The sequence below is a fragment of the Durio zibethinus genome, chromosome 17, assembly GCF_047325235.1.
Source record: "Durio zibethinus cultivar Kanyao isolate XHJ-2024 chromosome 17, ASM4732523v1, whole genome shotgun sequence".
In the NCBI taxonomy this organism is placed as follows: Eukaryota; Viridiplantae; Streptophyta; class Magnoliopsida; order Malvales; family Malvaceae; genus Durio; species Durio zibethinus.
The window spans coordinates 4,591,446-4,608,870 of NC_143178.1; the positions used below are offsets into that span (position 1 = coordinate 4,591,446).

The window sequence follows — 17,425 nt, forward strand, 5'->3', positions numbered from 1 at the left end:
AAAAAAAAATCGTAATAATTTTTAAACTTTGACCTATTTTATATATATTTATATATCTATATATAATTTAATATACCACCTTGCAACGCCGACTAAAGGAATAAATGGCTATTATAGTTGATTTGAGTTATAGCAATAGGCATTGTTCACACAATGTGGATTTCTAAAATCTGAAAACAATAGTACTCGAACCATCCAATTAAATGGTTGACTTCATTGTGTGTTTGGCATTTTACCAAGTAGTTTTGCATCCACACAACACAATTTGGGCTGCAATTTTTGACTAAATCTCGCTTATAAAACCAATAACAAACCTTTTTCTTTATGCAACTCTTTTCGGTGATTGCTTCATGTCCAGTATTAACCACAAAAATATTATAATCAATTTATTATTGCCACCCTTTAAAGCTCGGCAGGCAAAAGAGAGTCAAACGTAGCGTTAGAGATGGTTGAAACATGCTGGGTAAAACAGTTGCGACCTTCGTCTAATCATGGTCCTCTCTTGTTCCCTTCAATGAGCTGTCCTGGTGTGGTCTTCCTGGAATATTTGAACATTTGACAGTGGATCTAGTCGGTTTGAAAATTTTGATTACCCTCTTCTAAAGACTAAACCTTACCCATGCTGAAACAGTAGGTTTAGACTTTAGTTGGCTACTTGGCATGATCTAAGCATGAACCCTGAGATTAGGGTAAGTAGAACTTATATCCAAGTGGGCGACGTGCACCGCCAAGCCTGGGTGGGTGGGGTACTTCATGTTTAACTGTGGAGCAGATTGATTTAGATAGGCTCACCTTTTTCAAATAATTAGGCTATGAATTCTGGTGTTCCCATTCAGAAGATTATGTACATTACTAGACTTTTTTGTCTGTCAAGTCTTTGTTTCGGTGATGGGGTTGCACATGGACTAGGTTGGAGGAAAGTTACAGGGCTTGAATTGGGCCCTAATGGAAAAGTTATATAGGGAACTGACTGGGTTAAACAGGCTTGACTATGCAAGACCAAGTCCCCGTGCTCAAGCAAAGCAAGGATGGCCCCCGTTAGTAAATTGCATTTGTCAAGTACTCAGGCAGAAAATCCCCATTAGACTCCATTAATGCTGCTCTGCTCCAGGCCGACTTCAATTGGGCTATGGACCAACGGGAGGTCAAATTTTTTGCTTACTTAAAATTGAGGAGGTTTCCTTACTGCTACCCATACTCTTAACTCCAGGTATAACTTTACTCAAGCAGCTTACGTGCTGACAAAATTTGGGTCGATGTTGAAAAGGCAGACCCATTTTTGTTTTTCTCCTTCCCTAGGCTATAACAGTAAGAAATTTCCTTCTGATTTTACTGATAAAAATTTAAATTTTGACATCCGCGATAAGAAAAACTTTCGATCTTTGATTCTTCTATTTCCTGTGACATGAATTCCAAGTGGATTATTTTTTTTTTTTTTCAATTTACCAATGTTGAGCTTCTTAGAATATCTATTCAAGGAGTTTAAGACAACCGTCAAAATTGATTAAAATTTCAATTTTGGAGAAAGCAGCACATGATTTTATTCTATGCCATCTAATGAGGCTAAGCATATTCCACAATTGGACCTTTCATTAAGCAAAGTTGCTTTATTCTAAGTAGCACGATCCAAGTTGATTAACTGATTCCACTTCCTACTTAATCAATAAATTTTTCTTTAAACAACGTAAGGGTTTTTTTTTTTTTTGGGTAATTAGTAATTTAATACTATGAGAGAAGATTGTTCAAAATGATTTAAACATGAAAATTGTAAGTTTATTTATGCACTAATTAAAAGAATTGAATTTTTGTATTTGAAACAAACTAAAATTTTTATAAATAAAATCATGAAAGGCATTAACGTAAATAATAAAAAATAATATGATAATTAAAAAAATAAATAAAAATATTATTTTTTTATCAAAATGAATATCATAAAAAGTTTAAAATTACAACTTAATATAATTTTTTTTATATAGGTAATTCTAAAATTATTAGAAATAAAACTTAGATTTTTGTTATTGTAATAATTTAATAACATGGATTTATTATGACTGACTTTGAACCAAATTCTATATCTCTTCTTCTGTTCACCTCCATAAAAAACCTTTTTAATATATAATATGTAGTGTTGATTTCAACGTCTAGTAAGTAATATTTATTGTTAGTATAAATAAAAATTAACTAGCAACTTGGAGGCTTTTCTTTGAAGTGAACGGTAGAACAAGACTTCCCAAAACAAGAACTATAGGAATCAACGTTGCTTCACAGACTGGAGAAAACGGCGATTGCAAGTCATAACCAAAGTCAAATCGTTCAGCCTATTTCATTCGAACTGGGTCCCACTTATTGCTTCGAAACGACCCCGTTATAGTTCTCTGGTCAAACTCTCCCTCTTTCTCGGTTTCTCCCCACGGTTGAACCCTTATTCAAACTCTTTATTCAGTCAATAAATGAGCTTGTAGATTTGATGAGAAATTAAGTATGTGAAGTACGGAAGTGATGAACATAAGCAAGAAAGCTCTTCAAAATAGGCATCCATTGAAGGTGTCTTTTTTAAGGTTAGAAACCTTGAACTCGTCGCTCTTTTGTTCTTGTTTATATATAGACTCTTTCAAAGTTAGATATATATTTTTTAATTGAATTCTATGATAAATAGGTTTCTTTTGTAGCACAAAAAAGTGGGTTTATCTTAAAATATGGAAACAAATTTTGTTCTTTTGATGGGGCTTATTCTGCTGCTAGTTGCTGTTGATTGCTCTAGTTCTGATCCAAAGGTGAGTTTTTAGTGGAGGAAGTTAGTTAAATTGTTTAATTGTATTCATGGGATCGAGATATTTTCTCATTGATTTTGTTTTTAGGGAAATGTGAATGAAAAGACTGGTTTAGACCAGAACGTAGACAGCACAGTGGATCTGGTTAAAGAAAAGGGTGATTCTGAATCTGTTTCAGATTCGATTGGAGTTAAAAAAGTGAGAGATAATGGAGGAGATCAAATTAATGGATCAGGAGGTATTGGGAGTGATACAAGTAATAGCAATTTGAACAAGCAATCAGGTTCAAATAAAGGCCAGAATTTGCAAAATGAGGGGAAAAAATCAGGTGCTGAAGCAAAGCCAAAGATGGATGGTGAGAAAGAAGGTAATAATGTGTACGAGGGTCAGGAAAAATCAAATGGTGAAGCCAAAGGAAACACGGATAGTGGGAGAGTAGGTGATAATGTGCAAAAGAGTCAGGAAGAACCAAATGTTGAAGCCAAAGGAAAGACGGATGGAAAGAAAGTAGGTGATAATGTGCAAAAGGGTCAGGAAGCCAAAGGAAAGACGGATGGAGAGAAAGTAGGTAATAATGTGCAAAAGGATCAGGAAGAACCAAATGTTGAAGCCAAAAGAAAGACAAATGATGGAAGAGAAGGTGATAATGTGCAGAAGGGTCTAGAGGAAGAATCAAATACCGAAACCAAAGGAAAAACAGATGGTGAGAAACAGGAAAATGTGGATGATGGTGTGGATCCTAAGGAAGTGAATAAAGAGAAAGACAACATAGAGGACTCGGTCCCACCGCCGCCGCCGCCACCACCGTCGCCAACAAGGAAGGATGGCTTTCGTGAAGAATGTGATTCATCTAATATGTGTATGGATAAGAACAAAAGGTTTGCTGCGTGTTTGCGAGTCCCAGGAAATGGTAAGTGTCCTCTAACTGGGATATACCATTTTGTCTCTTTTTTCTGGTAATGTTATTGTAAGTATTTTCCTTGTTTCTTTGGTTGTAACATTCTATATACGTTGTAGATATTTATAAAAAGGTTGCAAGTTTCTAACAATAGAAAAGATAATAAATAGTCACTATTGATGATGATCACATTGGACAAAATTTGTTTCTCTCCTCTGCTCTCCATCATTCTGCATTGCAAAATTTATCCTTTTTAACTTTGGTTTGCAATATTTCAGAATCTCCAGATCTATCACTTCTGATTCAGAACAAGGGAAAGGGGCCTCTTACTATTAAAATATCTGCTCCTGCTTTTGTTCGGTTAGAGGAAACTGATATTTTACTCCAGGAGAAGCAAGACAGAAAGGTATCTGTAAACAATACTTAAGTTATGCGCATCCATCATGTTAGGATCACAAATTATGGTTCATTAAAGGTCTGACTTTTTTTTTCCTGGTTTAACTTAAGGGTTCGAATTAATTCTTGATTACGCCGTATGCAATCAATTCTAGTGCCATCTAGCGCAAGCAGGTGCAATAAGAAATTGGGGTGGACAGAATATTAATAAAATTTTATAGCCATCATCTTAGCCCATTTTGTTATTTGAATACCTTTTCGTTATCTTTTCCTTTTAGAGATGAATGCTGCAAGTACCCATTGGCTGCAGTTCCTCTTTTTCTGTAGTTGGCCTTTTAAAATGCTTGTAAAGGTCTTCAGGCTTCAGAAGAGTGCCTTGCATGAACAGGCACTCTACTTCCTATAATGACAGCATGCAGTAACTAATACATAACATGAATTGTTTGTACAATCCTTGTTAACTAATAAAACTTTTTAATGAACAGCCAAGATTCTTGAGGGCCAATAAAAGTAATTAGCTAATGGGGCTAAAGGAATATAAGTTGCTAATTTTGTGGATAATTACAACAAGGCTGCTATGCTTTGGAATGTCACACAATGTTCTTTGGTTTATTTTTCAACAATGATTTAAGAAGCATTGAGCATAAACTTTCTATGTTTCATCTAATGACATGATTGGTAATTTTCAATTAGATATGTCTTAATGATTAGGCAGTCCATATGATGCAATTGTGGGCATGCATTGCTTTGCTAATAATGCTGATAATCTGTTCACAGAAGGTTGTTTCTGTAAAAAGTGGGTTTTGATTGACATTTAAATTGCATTTGCTCAGGTAAAGGTCTCCATACAAAATTCTGGAACAGAGACCTTGATTGTCTTAAAGGATGGTAGTGGAGAGTGCAGTCTTGATTTCAAGGATTTGAATGTGCATAATTCTGCCAAGTCCTATGTAAACTTCTTGTCACAAACCCCTACAACCGCCTTTATATTCATCGTCGCTGTACTGATACTAGCCTCAGGTTGGATATGCGTGAGCTTTAGGCGGAGGCTACTTACAAGAAGTAGGTTGAAATACAGGAGGCTAGACATGGAGCTGCCTGTATCTGGTGGGGCAAAAATAGAGCCAGATGTTAATGATGGATGGGATAACAGCTGGGGTGATAATTGGGATGACGAGGAGGCACCTATGACACCCTCAATGCCCGTCACTCCTAGCCTCTCCGCCAAAGGCCTTGCCTCGCGACGCTTGAGTAAGGAGGGATGGAAGGACTAGTGCCACTTTGATTTACACAAGCAACCAAAACTGGGAAAAAAATACATTTATATGTAATAACATACCTTTTCTTTTTGGCCGATTTCTTTTCTTGATTTTAGAAAGTAGTCTTTTTGTTTTCGCCGAAATGGAAATAGAAACCTAAAGGAAATTAACATGATGGATGATTTCATGATGATGCCAATCTGGTTTTGCACAGAAATCAGGATGTGATATTTGCTTCCTTCCTTACACCTTAATACTATAGATGTTACCTCTCGAGTTTTCTAGCGGAGAGAGACGCACAATGGAATTCCTGAACCAAAAAATCCTGCTCATAAAATCAGGTGCCTGCCATTTCTGCGCTGCTTAATCTTTTATTGAGTATAAGACCTCATTATTTATAATTATTAAAGTGTAATTAACAAATGATAATTTTGTATTATGTAAAGTTCATAAAAAATATATAGAATTTAAATTTTTAAGTGATGGATTTTTATATAATTTTTTGTTATAATTGATTAATTATATGATTATAATAAATAAAAAATTATAGTTGAAATATTTTTGCATTTAACACACGTAAGACAAACGACTTTATTCTTACGGAACCTATTGTATGCCATCACCATAATTAGAAATTAGGGCAATATTGTATATTATAGACTGCTGGCATGCGTGCGTACGATGTGCATTTCTTTCCCTGTTCAATGATATGCCAATTTGCATGTGCATGTGCATGACTGCATCTTTGCTTGAGGGCTGAGGGCATGTAGCTGAGTGGGAATGTTTTGGGCTGGCTTGTTGCATCACATTTGAATGGATCCGGTTCAGGGTGCAAAGGACTCCTACTTTTTGTCCTAAAATAACAAATCAACACTTCGTCGGCCCAAACAGTAGCAGGCCTGTGATTTCTCATTGCTCTGGATTCATTCTTCCCCAAATTTACTCTCAGAATTTTAATAATCTATTTCACATATTCAATTAATATAATAACAATAAAATATATATATATCATAATTCTAGAATCTGCAGTATGGAAGGTTAAAAAAAAAGAATCATATATGATTGTAGCTTTAAATTTTCTTATATCACTTTTTTTATAAAAAAATAATTTTTTATCTACTTTCTTAATCTTTTTAAGAAATAATAGTCTTATCAACTATTAATAAATTTTCGTGGGTTTACAATTTTTTTTATTTATTATAAATTCTATCAAATTATTGAATAATTTCATAATATTTTTTTTTATAAAATAAAAAATTTCAATCCTACAAATTATTAAAAGATTTAATAAATTTTTTTTATAAAAAAATACTAATGATAATAAAATTTTTAATTTTACTAAATTATTTGAAAATTTAAATTTTGAATTAAATATTATTAAACTATTAAGAAATTTAGTAAGTTTTCTTAAAGTAAATTCTATAAATTGGTTTTTAAATAAATTTTCATTAAACTATTATGGGATATGCATAAAAATAAAATCTTATTAAATTATTGAAATATGTTATTGATTATTTTATAAATAAAATATATTAATAAATTGTCAACAGAATCTCTTCAAAATAGAATATTAGTCTCAATGAATAATTCTGAAGTGAAAAAATTATCTTAAATTACTATTAAGCTATTTAAATAATTTTAAGATCAATTCTCAATAATTAAATTATTTGATAAATTATAAAAATATTTTAAGATTTAGGTAACTTGAAATCAAATTTGTACTATCATTTAAATAGATACTATGAGGATGTTATAACTGTTTTTATGAATAATCACACTCTCAATCTTAAATCTAATTTTATATATTAAAATTTATTATTTAAAGATACTTAAACTAAGCTTAAAACTTTTATTTAATATGGGATAAATTCTATTACGTGGATAATTATACTTAAATAAAAAAAATTAATGATAATTCTTTAAATTTATGTAATGATAAATTCATGGATTTACACATTATGATAATCATCACCAGTTTTAACAACTAAAACCATATTATCGATAAATAATTGTATCATTATATCTTTTATTAAATATTTCTAGTAAGTTTATCTATAACTAATGCAAAAAAAAAATAAAAAATGAATGCCGAACCTTAATGTAATCTTTAAATAATGAGAAAGCTATCAATCAAATTACCAAATGTTTTCATATTCATTATAATTCTATCATACATATCTTTAATTATATTAATATATTTTAAAATAATTCTTTTATTTATTAATGCTCACCAAAATACCTTTTCATAAAATTTTATCATATATTTTTTTTTCAAATCAATAAATATCATGTATAATTTGTTTTTCGCCCAAAAACTTTCCAGTAGAAGTCTCAATAAGTGAATTTGTTATGAAGTATCTTAGCATAATTTCAAATTAATTTTCGAAAATAGTAATCTCTCGCAAACTCTTCACATTTTCAATTGATAAAATTAAAAATATGAAATTTTTTTAATGATTCAAGCTTACCGCAAACAAACCGGTGGTTACCAACATGTGAGACGTAGCATCTCATTCTGCCGCGTGTTGACAGAGAGCTTGTCCACGTTGGTGGAGCACGTGCAGAAGCGCCGCCTTTTGCGAGGGATCGGAAAACTGAGGCAGCACGTGGGTGGGCCCCAACGGGGAAATTTGTCAGAAGGCACATGCACTCACATGGCGAGATTTATTGCTCCCTAAGAGTTAACACGTGTCGCAAGTTCCTGGATTTATAGGGTCACAAAATCTACGCTGATTGCGATTAGATAAAGGGGAGCGTTTTAAGAATACTGACGCCTGTGATCAACATGGGTTACGGAGGCTTGACGGCTCAGATCTGTGGGGCATCATCACATGCTTATCGTATAATCGAGTTCATTTTGCCTACTTTCAGTAAGCATATATATATATATATATATATATATATATATATATATCTACGCTAATTTTACAACGCCGACTATTGTTGACTGCCAACTGCCAAATAGTCACTGACTCTAAAACAAAATATTAATATTTTAAAATATTAATAATTTATTTTTTAAAATATTTTTGAGATTATTTAAGCTCGATGAATCAAACTTAGGATAAAATTTTTAACATACCAAAATATCGTCCAAACCGTTCTGCTTGGAGCTTGGAGAAAGGGTTAAGGGCCCCTTCGCTCGTGTAAAGCATTAACTATCAATCATTCTCAATAGGAGACATGCATCACCTAAGATCTGCAAGGGCCATTTGTCTCTTGCGTGTGAAGGTGGGTCCAAAACACTTTGAACTGAACTCGTTAGGGTTCCAATTATGTGGAGTAAGGAAGCCGCACTTTTTCTCTTCTCTTTTATGTTTCCAAGCAAAAGTTAAACTACCGTAGATAAAATGTCTCTTGTCCTGTTGCATGCGTGTTGGATCGTGGGTGCAGGGTGCCCTTGCCTGGGGTCCTGTTTACATCCTTGTTACAGAGTCACCATTATCTCGAAGGATCGTATATATATCTTTTTGTGCTTTGCTTTCATTCCTCGGAATTAAATATATACAAGATCCTTTGGATTGCCTTTTTAATATAATGAAAGAAAGAAAGAGTTCATGTCTCCCACAGCTTTGTAGACATTCCCATTAATTATTTACTTGATAAACGCTCCTGTTGAGGTTTGTTCAAGAAAGGTTTCTAAATTGCATGTTGCTTTTTCTTTTTGCTAATAATTAAGAGAAACTTTTACTGTAATGGGAAAATAAATTAAGAGGATCTTTTCCTAAATCCTGTAAAATTATTCAACCTTTTTGTCGAAGCCTTAATCTTATTTACCATTGGAGTAAAGCTTTGTCCCCAGTAATTAAGTTTTTCGAAAACCTCAAACAAAAATGTACTTTTTTGCTTTTAAAGATCAAAATCAAATGACAATGACTGGTTTCTGCTTTACTTAGGTTCATTCACTTTTAATTTTAGTTGGTTATTATGTGGGATCAAGGTTTAAGATTCTAATTTATAAATGATTAAATTAGTACCCTAAGTAAGTAGTATAGCATGTCAAATTTCATTGTTGCTGGCTTTTGTGATTTGATTCCCCTGAATTCAAATAAATGAAAGAACGAATAAAAAGATGTTTAATTCTTTTTGTCTTTGACATTTTCATGCTCTTTCATATATCTTATCTTGTAGTGAATGATTAGCATCCTCTTTAGGAATTCATTAAGCTACAAAGCTTTGTTGGTCTTTCCAAATTAGATGCAAGAAAGAGACCCCGGCTAGGAGATATGAAATACAATTATCTCATAGCACATGTCTCTAGCGCTCTCTTCTCACATATTTCTTTCCTTGTTCTTCATAATCGAGTTTGTAAAATTCTATATTTGTCAGCAACCCCATCCTCCTACATATCCACCTCAAGAATTTTAGTTGATTCATTGTAGTTTAAGGTAATACTACTATGAATTTATGAATATATATATATATATAAATAAATCTGACAGCCCTTCTGACAGAGCTATCAATTTCTGGTCAAAATTTATTCATTATATAAATCGATGCAATTAAGAAACATACATTTTTTCAATGTAAACTAATTTATTTGCATGAACTGAACAAATTACTAATTTAATTAGGCACCTCTTCCCCAAATTTTGTTATTTTGTAAAGCAAATTTGTAGCATTTCAAATTTGAATTCTTTGGTGGGCTCTAGGGCACTGAAGGTTGAATAACAATTAACAGCAGTGTGAATTGTGATGACTTAAAATTTTTTTGGAGTAGATTCTCAGATATGTGGTGGGAGAATGTCCCAAATTTCTAAAGAACCTAAAACCAATAAAGAGGGAATCAAAAGCAAAGTGATTGATATTGTTTTGGGGGATAGTGTCCGACTCTTCACCAACAACAAAGTAAGAAACTTTGAAGCCACCCCAGCAGCATCTCCATCTTCCACAAAAATACCATTTTATAATAATAATATAATAATAACAAAAGGACGGTTGAGATGTCGCCACGTCAAAGTGGAAACATAACTGGTTGGGCCTAAGTAATGACGTGGCGATGTCTGAACTGGTGCTTTTACGAAGATTTACCGTGTAGTTGGGTTTTCTTGAAACGGCACTTACCGTTGGACTGATCAAAACTAACAAACCCCGACAGCCGTGATAGAACCGGCGTTGGACGGTCATTGCGGAGGCTTGCCTCTTTGACTTACAGAACGTATCCTTATCTCTTTGTTTTTAACCTTTAAAATAAAACAAAGCAAAAGGACAAAATGTTTTCTTTAATAAAAAGAGAAATTAAGATTTTATCGCTTTCAGAGGCGATCCCTCTTTTTGACCGCATTTTCATTGTCGTTTTCTCTCTTTTTCCTACTTTAGTCCGACGAAATAAATAATATAATCAAACTAAAATGGTCATCTTAAACAGAAAATTACGAAAATATGAAATGAAAATTTCTTTTACCGTATGCTGTCGGCAGACTATAAACATTGATTCCGGAAGGGAGATTAAATGATGGTGAGTGTTGTTTGTCGGGTTGTCCGGTTTGGCGAATCCTGGATACACGCCAATCTTAGGAGATACTGCTGCAAAAGCCAGGCGTTAGTTTGCAGTAATTCAAATTTGATTCAAATTCCCTCTAATATTTTAAAATAGCAACAGATACAAACAGTCAAATTAATTAGCTCTGCAATGTGTGATTTGCCTGGAAGATTCACGACTGAGATGACTCCCATATTTTGTGGTCTGAAGAAATATTGTTAAACAGTCAATTGCCAATTCATCATAGAAAAGCCAGTTCTTGTTGCAAGAAATTAATGAGAAAATTTGACATAAAACCCAAAATTTTGCTCCTTTAAATTAATATATTTAGACGCTGTAAGAGTTTCTCTGCAAGTATTATGGTCTCTGCTCCTTTGATAAATAAATAAATAAATACCATACCATTTTTCACATGTTGAGGTGAAGATCATCGCCTTCCTAGTTTAAAACCTGAATCCCTTTTAGCTGGACAAAATAACGGTTTTTAGTTGAAAATTTAGGGTTTGCATTCATACATTCAACCGACCTATTCGGTAAATATACATATGCAAGAAGATATAGAGAGAGGGGCAAACAAACAGTGCCACATGCATGACTTCATTTTAGCTGTACTAAAACTTTTAAGATAAAAATATTTATTTAGATGAATGGTTAGATTAATTTTATTGAGATTAAAAAAAATAATAATAATAATTATAATTATGATGAAAAAAATATTATAATTGTGATTAAAGAGATTTAATAAAAAATTTATATTAAATAAATTTTACTAAAATTAATATTTAAAATTAATAGTTGAAGCTTAATTGTAATTAGAGGTGCAGTTGCATCTAAATCTAAGCATAGACAAAAGTAAAAATCAACCAGGTTTGTAATTTCCCCGTACCTCCCAAGGTGCAAACAAACTGGCCGCAGAAGTGCAGAAGCCAGAAGGGTAGTTTTAAAAATTTAAACTTGAAACTTCAAATAAAGTTTGATATAAAATTTGCATTAATTACAGGTCGTCTAATTTTCAAAACTTCAATCGGTATTAGTCTACCGTTTCTTAAAAGCCAATGTCAAATTTTGCGATTCCGATTCTGTCCAATATTTTTAACCACAAGATTCTGCAGTGTATCCAGATTTCCCTAGTAATTAGCAAATGCCACACGGCTTTCTGGGAAAAACGTCAGAGGCATTATGGACATTTAGAATCTTGGAACGCTCGGCTCAGGAGACAGATTTTCTTTTGACTCAGCCCTGCGAGATTACTTTTTTTTTTTCCTTTTTTTTCGGGAAAAGCTTATATGTAATTTTTAAGTGAATTTTATAAAAGTTTTTATTAAAAATAATTAAAAATTACAGTGGATATTTAAAAGATTTTATTACATAAATTATGTAAAATTTAAAAAAATTTAAAAAATTGTAATATTTTTTTAAATAAAAATTTTGATATAAATTTTATTTTTGAATAAGTAATAATCAGATTTATATTATGAATTATATTTTTTTATATATTATTAATTTTTTACTAAATTTTATCAATTTATCAATTTAAATTTTTATTAAATTATTGTTAATTAAGAACTTCAACTTCGTCTAAGTAATGGCTGCAGTTACTCTCCTTCTTTTTTTTTTCCCCAAAAAAACATTAAATCCACACCGACCCTTCCCAGTAAAGAGCCAGGGACACCCACATGATTCTGTTCTGTTCTTTTATCAACCGTTTCCTCTCCTCCAAAAGGGAAAATAATTTTAACATAAAAAAATAAATAATAAAATATTTTCCATTTATTGATCCCTGCCTATTTCTAACGTCTTGGTAGCTTCCTTGCACAGTATACGGAGGATTGAGCTCCTCTTCCAAATCTCTCTCTCTCCCTCTTAGGAGTTTCTCTTCTTGCAGGATTTACAAGGAGTTTTAAATGAAAAATTATACCCACATTGCTCTTATTTTTCTCTAATTAGACTGCATTTTCGGTGTTTAAACCAAATTGGGTTTCTCTTTTCAGTTTTAGAAAGTTGAAGGAAATCCCATTTTGCTGTATACAAACTCTGCTGCAGAAACATATCTGCTCTTTTTGTTCGTCTGTTTTTGTTGAATTGAAACTTGATTTGGGTATATTGATAACTGTGAATAAATGGAGAAGTTAATGAGACTCATTTCAATGGCTCCTTGGCTTCTGCTACTTTGTCTTCCTTTCGCATTTGCTGGACATGACTATAACCAAGCTCTTAGTAAGAGCATTCTCTTCTTTGAAGCACAGAGATCTGGTTACCTTCCTCATAACCAGAGAGTCACATGGAGAGCTGATTCTGGTTTAAATGACGGCAAGGCCAGTGGGGTAAGTTAAAGTTCCTCTCTCAAGTTCCTAATTTTGAACTTCTTACTCAAGTCAATTCTACTCCAAATAACCAATTTGGAATCTAAAATGTTACCGTAATCTTGATTTCTTCTTTTGAATGAAAATTGTGGTTCTAATTTGATGAAATTGTTTGTGCAATTTTTACAGGTGGATCTGGTAGGAGGGTACTATGATGCAGGGGACAATGTGAAGTTTGGACTGCCCATGGCATTCACAATAACAATGATGTCCTGGAGCATAGTAGACTACGGAAAACAAATGGCTGCAAATGGAGAGCTCGGCCATGCCTTGGAAGCCGTCAAGTGGGGCACTGACTACCTCCTCAAAGCTCACCCCGAACCCTATGTCCTTTATGGAGAGGTACTCTCACGGCCTTCCCTCCATTCATTTCCGTTTGCTCCTGCCAGTGTTAACAAAGTATCGTTTGTCACTAATGTGTCCATCTTTGTTTTTAAATCACAACTTGACACCAACACTAGTCTACAAAAATATTTATATATTAGTTAGAATTTCATACTACTAATATTTTCTTTAAACTCAAGGTACTGAATAAAAAAAGGTAATTTAAAGGGATAAATTGTAAAATGAAATAACAATTTAGGTAAAGATCCATTTAAAATTAATCTGTTGCTAAATTCTGGTGTGGTAAATTTTAGGTGGGAGATGGTAACAGTGACCACTACTGTTGGCAAAGACCAGAGGACATGACAACCGACCGTCACGCTTACAAGATCGACCCAACAAACCCCGGATCAGATCTCGCCGGTGAAACCGCGGCAGCCATGGCTGCGGCCTCAATCGTCTTTCAACGCTCCAACCCTGCATATTCCAGGGAGCTTCTTCGCCACGCCTACCAGGTATATTCATACTGTCTCTTTGTTGACTCTTCTTTTGAGCTCACAATTGCTGAGACAATTTTGGTGGACCATTGGACTCACCGCTGCATGTTAGCTCACCCTCTGCGTTTTGGCATAGGCGGTTGTTGTGCGCACTTTAGCAAAAGCTGCCTTGGACCGTAGTAAATAGGTAGTTAAGGAGCCTAGCTTTTTTGTCAGCCTAACAGTGCAACGTGGCGACTCGGCAGGCCCCAAGTTAGCACTCATTTAGCAAAATGACAAAACCATCTTTGTTTTGCTCTTCTTTTCATTTATTTTTATTATTACGGGATTTTAGATGTTTTTTTTTTCAAGGTTGAGTGTTCCAAACGCTTGTTAAAAAAAAAAAAAAAACACCGGCAAGTACTTGTAATTAAAAAGAAACGGTGTCGTTTGAAGGATTTTTCATTATTTCTGGTTTTAAATTGAAAAGGTATACGCGGTACACTTTTTCGGCGCATAATTTGGATCATGGGAGCACTTTTCTTTGCCCCGTTCATTACGGGTAATGAATTATCTTCTGGCCGTACATATCTATCGTACTATCAGATCTTAACCGTCCATTTTACAGCAAAATTCGCAACTAGTAATTCGCTTCCCCCAATTAAACCCATATCCCCAAATTACCCTTGCTTGTTTCCTAATATTACACCACCTACCCATACACTTCAACAAAAAATTTCAAGAATTAATCAGTGATGTTTTAATAATAATTTTGCTTTTCGTGTTTTCAGCTATTCGAATTTGCTGATAAATACAGAGGCAAATATGACAGCAGCATCACAGTCGCCCAAAAATACTACCGATCCGTTAGTGGCTACAATGTAAGCTGTATTAAATTTGCTTCAACAAATAATTTGATGAATGTTAAGAGTAATGCTATAATAAAAAGCATAAAGCAAAATCTGGTTAATGGTAGAAAATTGACATGTTGCTTTGTACGCTGTATTGATTAATTCTGAATTTGGAATTATGTATAGGACGAGTTGTTGTGGGCCGCTGCATGGTTGTACCAAGCTAGTAACAATCAGTACTACTTGAACTATCTTGGAAACAATGGTGACTCAATGGGTGGAACCGGCTGGGCCATGACTGAGTTTGGTTGGGATGTCAAATACGCTGGGGTTCAGACCCTTGTCGCCAAGGTATATTATTTTCAACTGCTAATTCAAATCCATCCATTATCAAACAATAATTGTTTATGACAATTCTTTCTTTTTCTAAGTGATTAATGATTTTGGTTCACTTGCAGTTCTTAATGCAAGGTAAAGCAGGTCTCCATGCACCAGTGTTTGAGAGGTATCATGAGAAGGCAGAGTACTTCATGTGTTCGTTGATTGGAAAGGGTGGCCGTAATGTTCAGAAGACTCCTGGTGGTTTGATTTTCCGACAGAGATGGAACAACATGCAGTTCGTGACTAGTGCCTCGTTCTTGGCCACTGTGTACTCTGACTATCTCACTTCCTCTAGCGGAAGCTTGAAGTGTGCTGCTGGCAATGTTGCACCATCCGAACTTCTTTCTTTTGCAAAATCTCAGGTGATTGCTGATCTCTTCGCGGATTTAACATTTTACCTTTTTTTATTTTTATTTTTTTTTAATGAATGCTAACAAGTTTAGCCTTGAATAAATTTTCTGAAGTTTTGCAATGTTAAAATCTCAGGTGGATTACCTTCTTGGAGACAATCCCAGAGCTACAAGTTATATGGTTGGTTATGGGAACAATTACCCACAACAAGTTCACCACCGAGGTTCTTCAATTGTTTCGATCAAGGTTGACCCTGAATTTGTTGCCTGCCGGCAAGGTTATGGTACTTGGTATACAAGGAAAGCAAGTGATCCTAATGTCCTCACTGGTGCTGTGGTTGGAGGACCTGATGCCTATGATAACTTTGCTGATGAAAGGGACAATTATGAACAAACAGAGCCTGCTACCTATAACAATGCTCCTCTTCTTGGCATATTGGCTAGACTAGGTGGTGGTCATGGCGGTTATAACCAGCTTCTTCCTGGTATATATAGCCTATCTTCCCATTAAGTTTTATGATTTTAACTTTTTCTAATTCTCGCATCAATTATGACGATCATGACCTGCAGTGGTTGTTCCGGCTCCTAATCCTGTCTTTGCCAAACCGAAACCGGCACCAAAACCCGAATTAACTCCAACTCCAGGTATATTCGTTCTTCTATTTTAAATGATTTCCCCCTAAACATTACACTTTTAGTGGCTAGGATACACAAATTCCCTAAATGAAAAAAACTGACCTGGGGATTTTGTTTTGCAGCCTCATCTTCTAGTCCAATTGCCATAAAGCAGAAGATGACGACTTCCTGGAACGACAAAGGAAAAACTTACTACAGATATTCCACAGTGGTGACCAACAAGTCATACAGGACTCTAAAGGATCTCAAGCTTTCTATATCAAAGCTTTATGGTCCTCTATGGGGTCTCACTAAGTCTGGCAATTCTTATGGTTTTCCAGCATGGCTCAACTCTCTACCTTCTGGAAAGAGTCTTGAGTTTGTATACATCCATTCTACTTCTCCTGCTGATGTCTCAATTTCAAGCTACAATTTGGCTTAAGAAAGGAAGAAAATTGCAAAAACAGAGCAATGTCCACATAGTTTCCGGAGCTGTGGTGTAAGAATTGTGCAGCTATACAGAAAGCGGTATTTTTTTTTCTTGTTTGGGGATTTTTAACTTGTTGATTTGGTATTTACTCAGGTTCTAGCTGATCTTTAGGTCAAATAAACGTTGAAGATGGGAGGAGAACGGAGTGAAGAGACAAATTAAAAAGGAGTGCTCATCCTCTTTCTCCTCCCCTTCATTAGTTATTATATATATCTAATAGATAGGATTGATAGACAGTGAAAAAGAGTGAGAATTGAGGAGGAAACAAATGACTTTTCCATAGATTGCAAGGAGACTTTTTTATTTGTACTTCAGATGCTGCAAGCTTTGCAGCATTTTCCATATAAATAACAGTTTGCACGACAATATCTTGTCTCTATTCTCCTGTTCAAGATTCAATCAGAGTTCAGTTTGTGTTTTAGTAAAGATTTTCTTATGAACTAATACACATGCTGTCATTCTCATGGAAGTTTCCTGGATCACGTTGGAACTTTCATCTACGCTACTATGGCAGTTTTCTACTATCAGTATTCTTAAATGCTTTCAAAGAAGTGCTTTTGCAGACCGCTCATTTTACTGTTTGGTACTAAAAATGAATATTAGTTTTTTAATTTTTTTCAAAATTTTAATGTTAAATAGATTAAAATCAAAATTTTTTTAACTCCTTAAAAATAAAAGGACATAAATTTTGGAATGACGGGAGTACCAGTAGAAAATATAATTATAATCAAATAATTTTTAATAAATAGGAAAAAGAAATTAATAAGCA

The 17,425-nt window shown here is 34.0% G+C and overlaps 2 protein-coding genes across 3 annotated transcripts; both read left to right on the forward strand.

Annotated features, from left to right (window-relative positions):
* The first annotated feature begins 2,205 nt into the window (after positions 1-2,205).
* Positions 2,206-5,523, forward strand: LOC111278879 (uncharacterized). 2 transcript variants are annotated; one of them, XM_022865594.2, is made up of 5 exons: positions 2,206-2,558; positions 2,657-2,774; positions 2,859-3,681; positions 3,948-4,075; positions 4,899-5,523. In XM_022865594.2, the coding sequence occupies exons 2-5, from the start codon at positions 2,697-2,699 to the stop codon at positions 5,337-5,339; spliced, it is 1,470 nt and encodes a 489-aa protein (XP_022721329.1). In that variant the 5' UTR covers positions 2,206-2,558; positions 2,657-2,696; the 3' UTR covers positions 5,340-5,523. The 2 variants fall into 2 exon arrangements, with proteins under 2 accessions (XP_022721329.1, XP_022721338.1); XM_022865603.2 differs by having other exon boundaries at positions 2,238-2,558; positions 2,670-2,774.
* A 6,947-nt stretch (positions 5,524-12,470) lies between these two features.
* On the forward strand, positions 12,471-17,079 carry LOC111278888 (endoglucanase 6-like). The gene is made up of 9 exons (XM_022865618.2): positions 12,471-13,130; positions 13,299-13,511; positions 13,808-14,008; positions 14,761-14,850; positions 15,007-15,171; positions 15,279-15,563; positions 15,688-16,036; positions 16,122-16,196; positions 16,310-17,079. Exons 1-9 carry the CDS (start codon positions 12,927-12,929, stop codon positions 16,606-16,608), a joined length of 1,881 nt encoding a protein of 626 aa, XP_022721353.1. The 5' UTR covers positions 12,471-12,926; the 3' UTR covers positions 16,609-17,079.
* Positions 17,080-17,425: the final 346 nt, after the last annotated feature.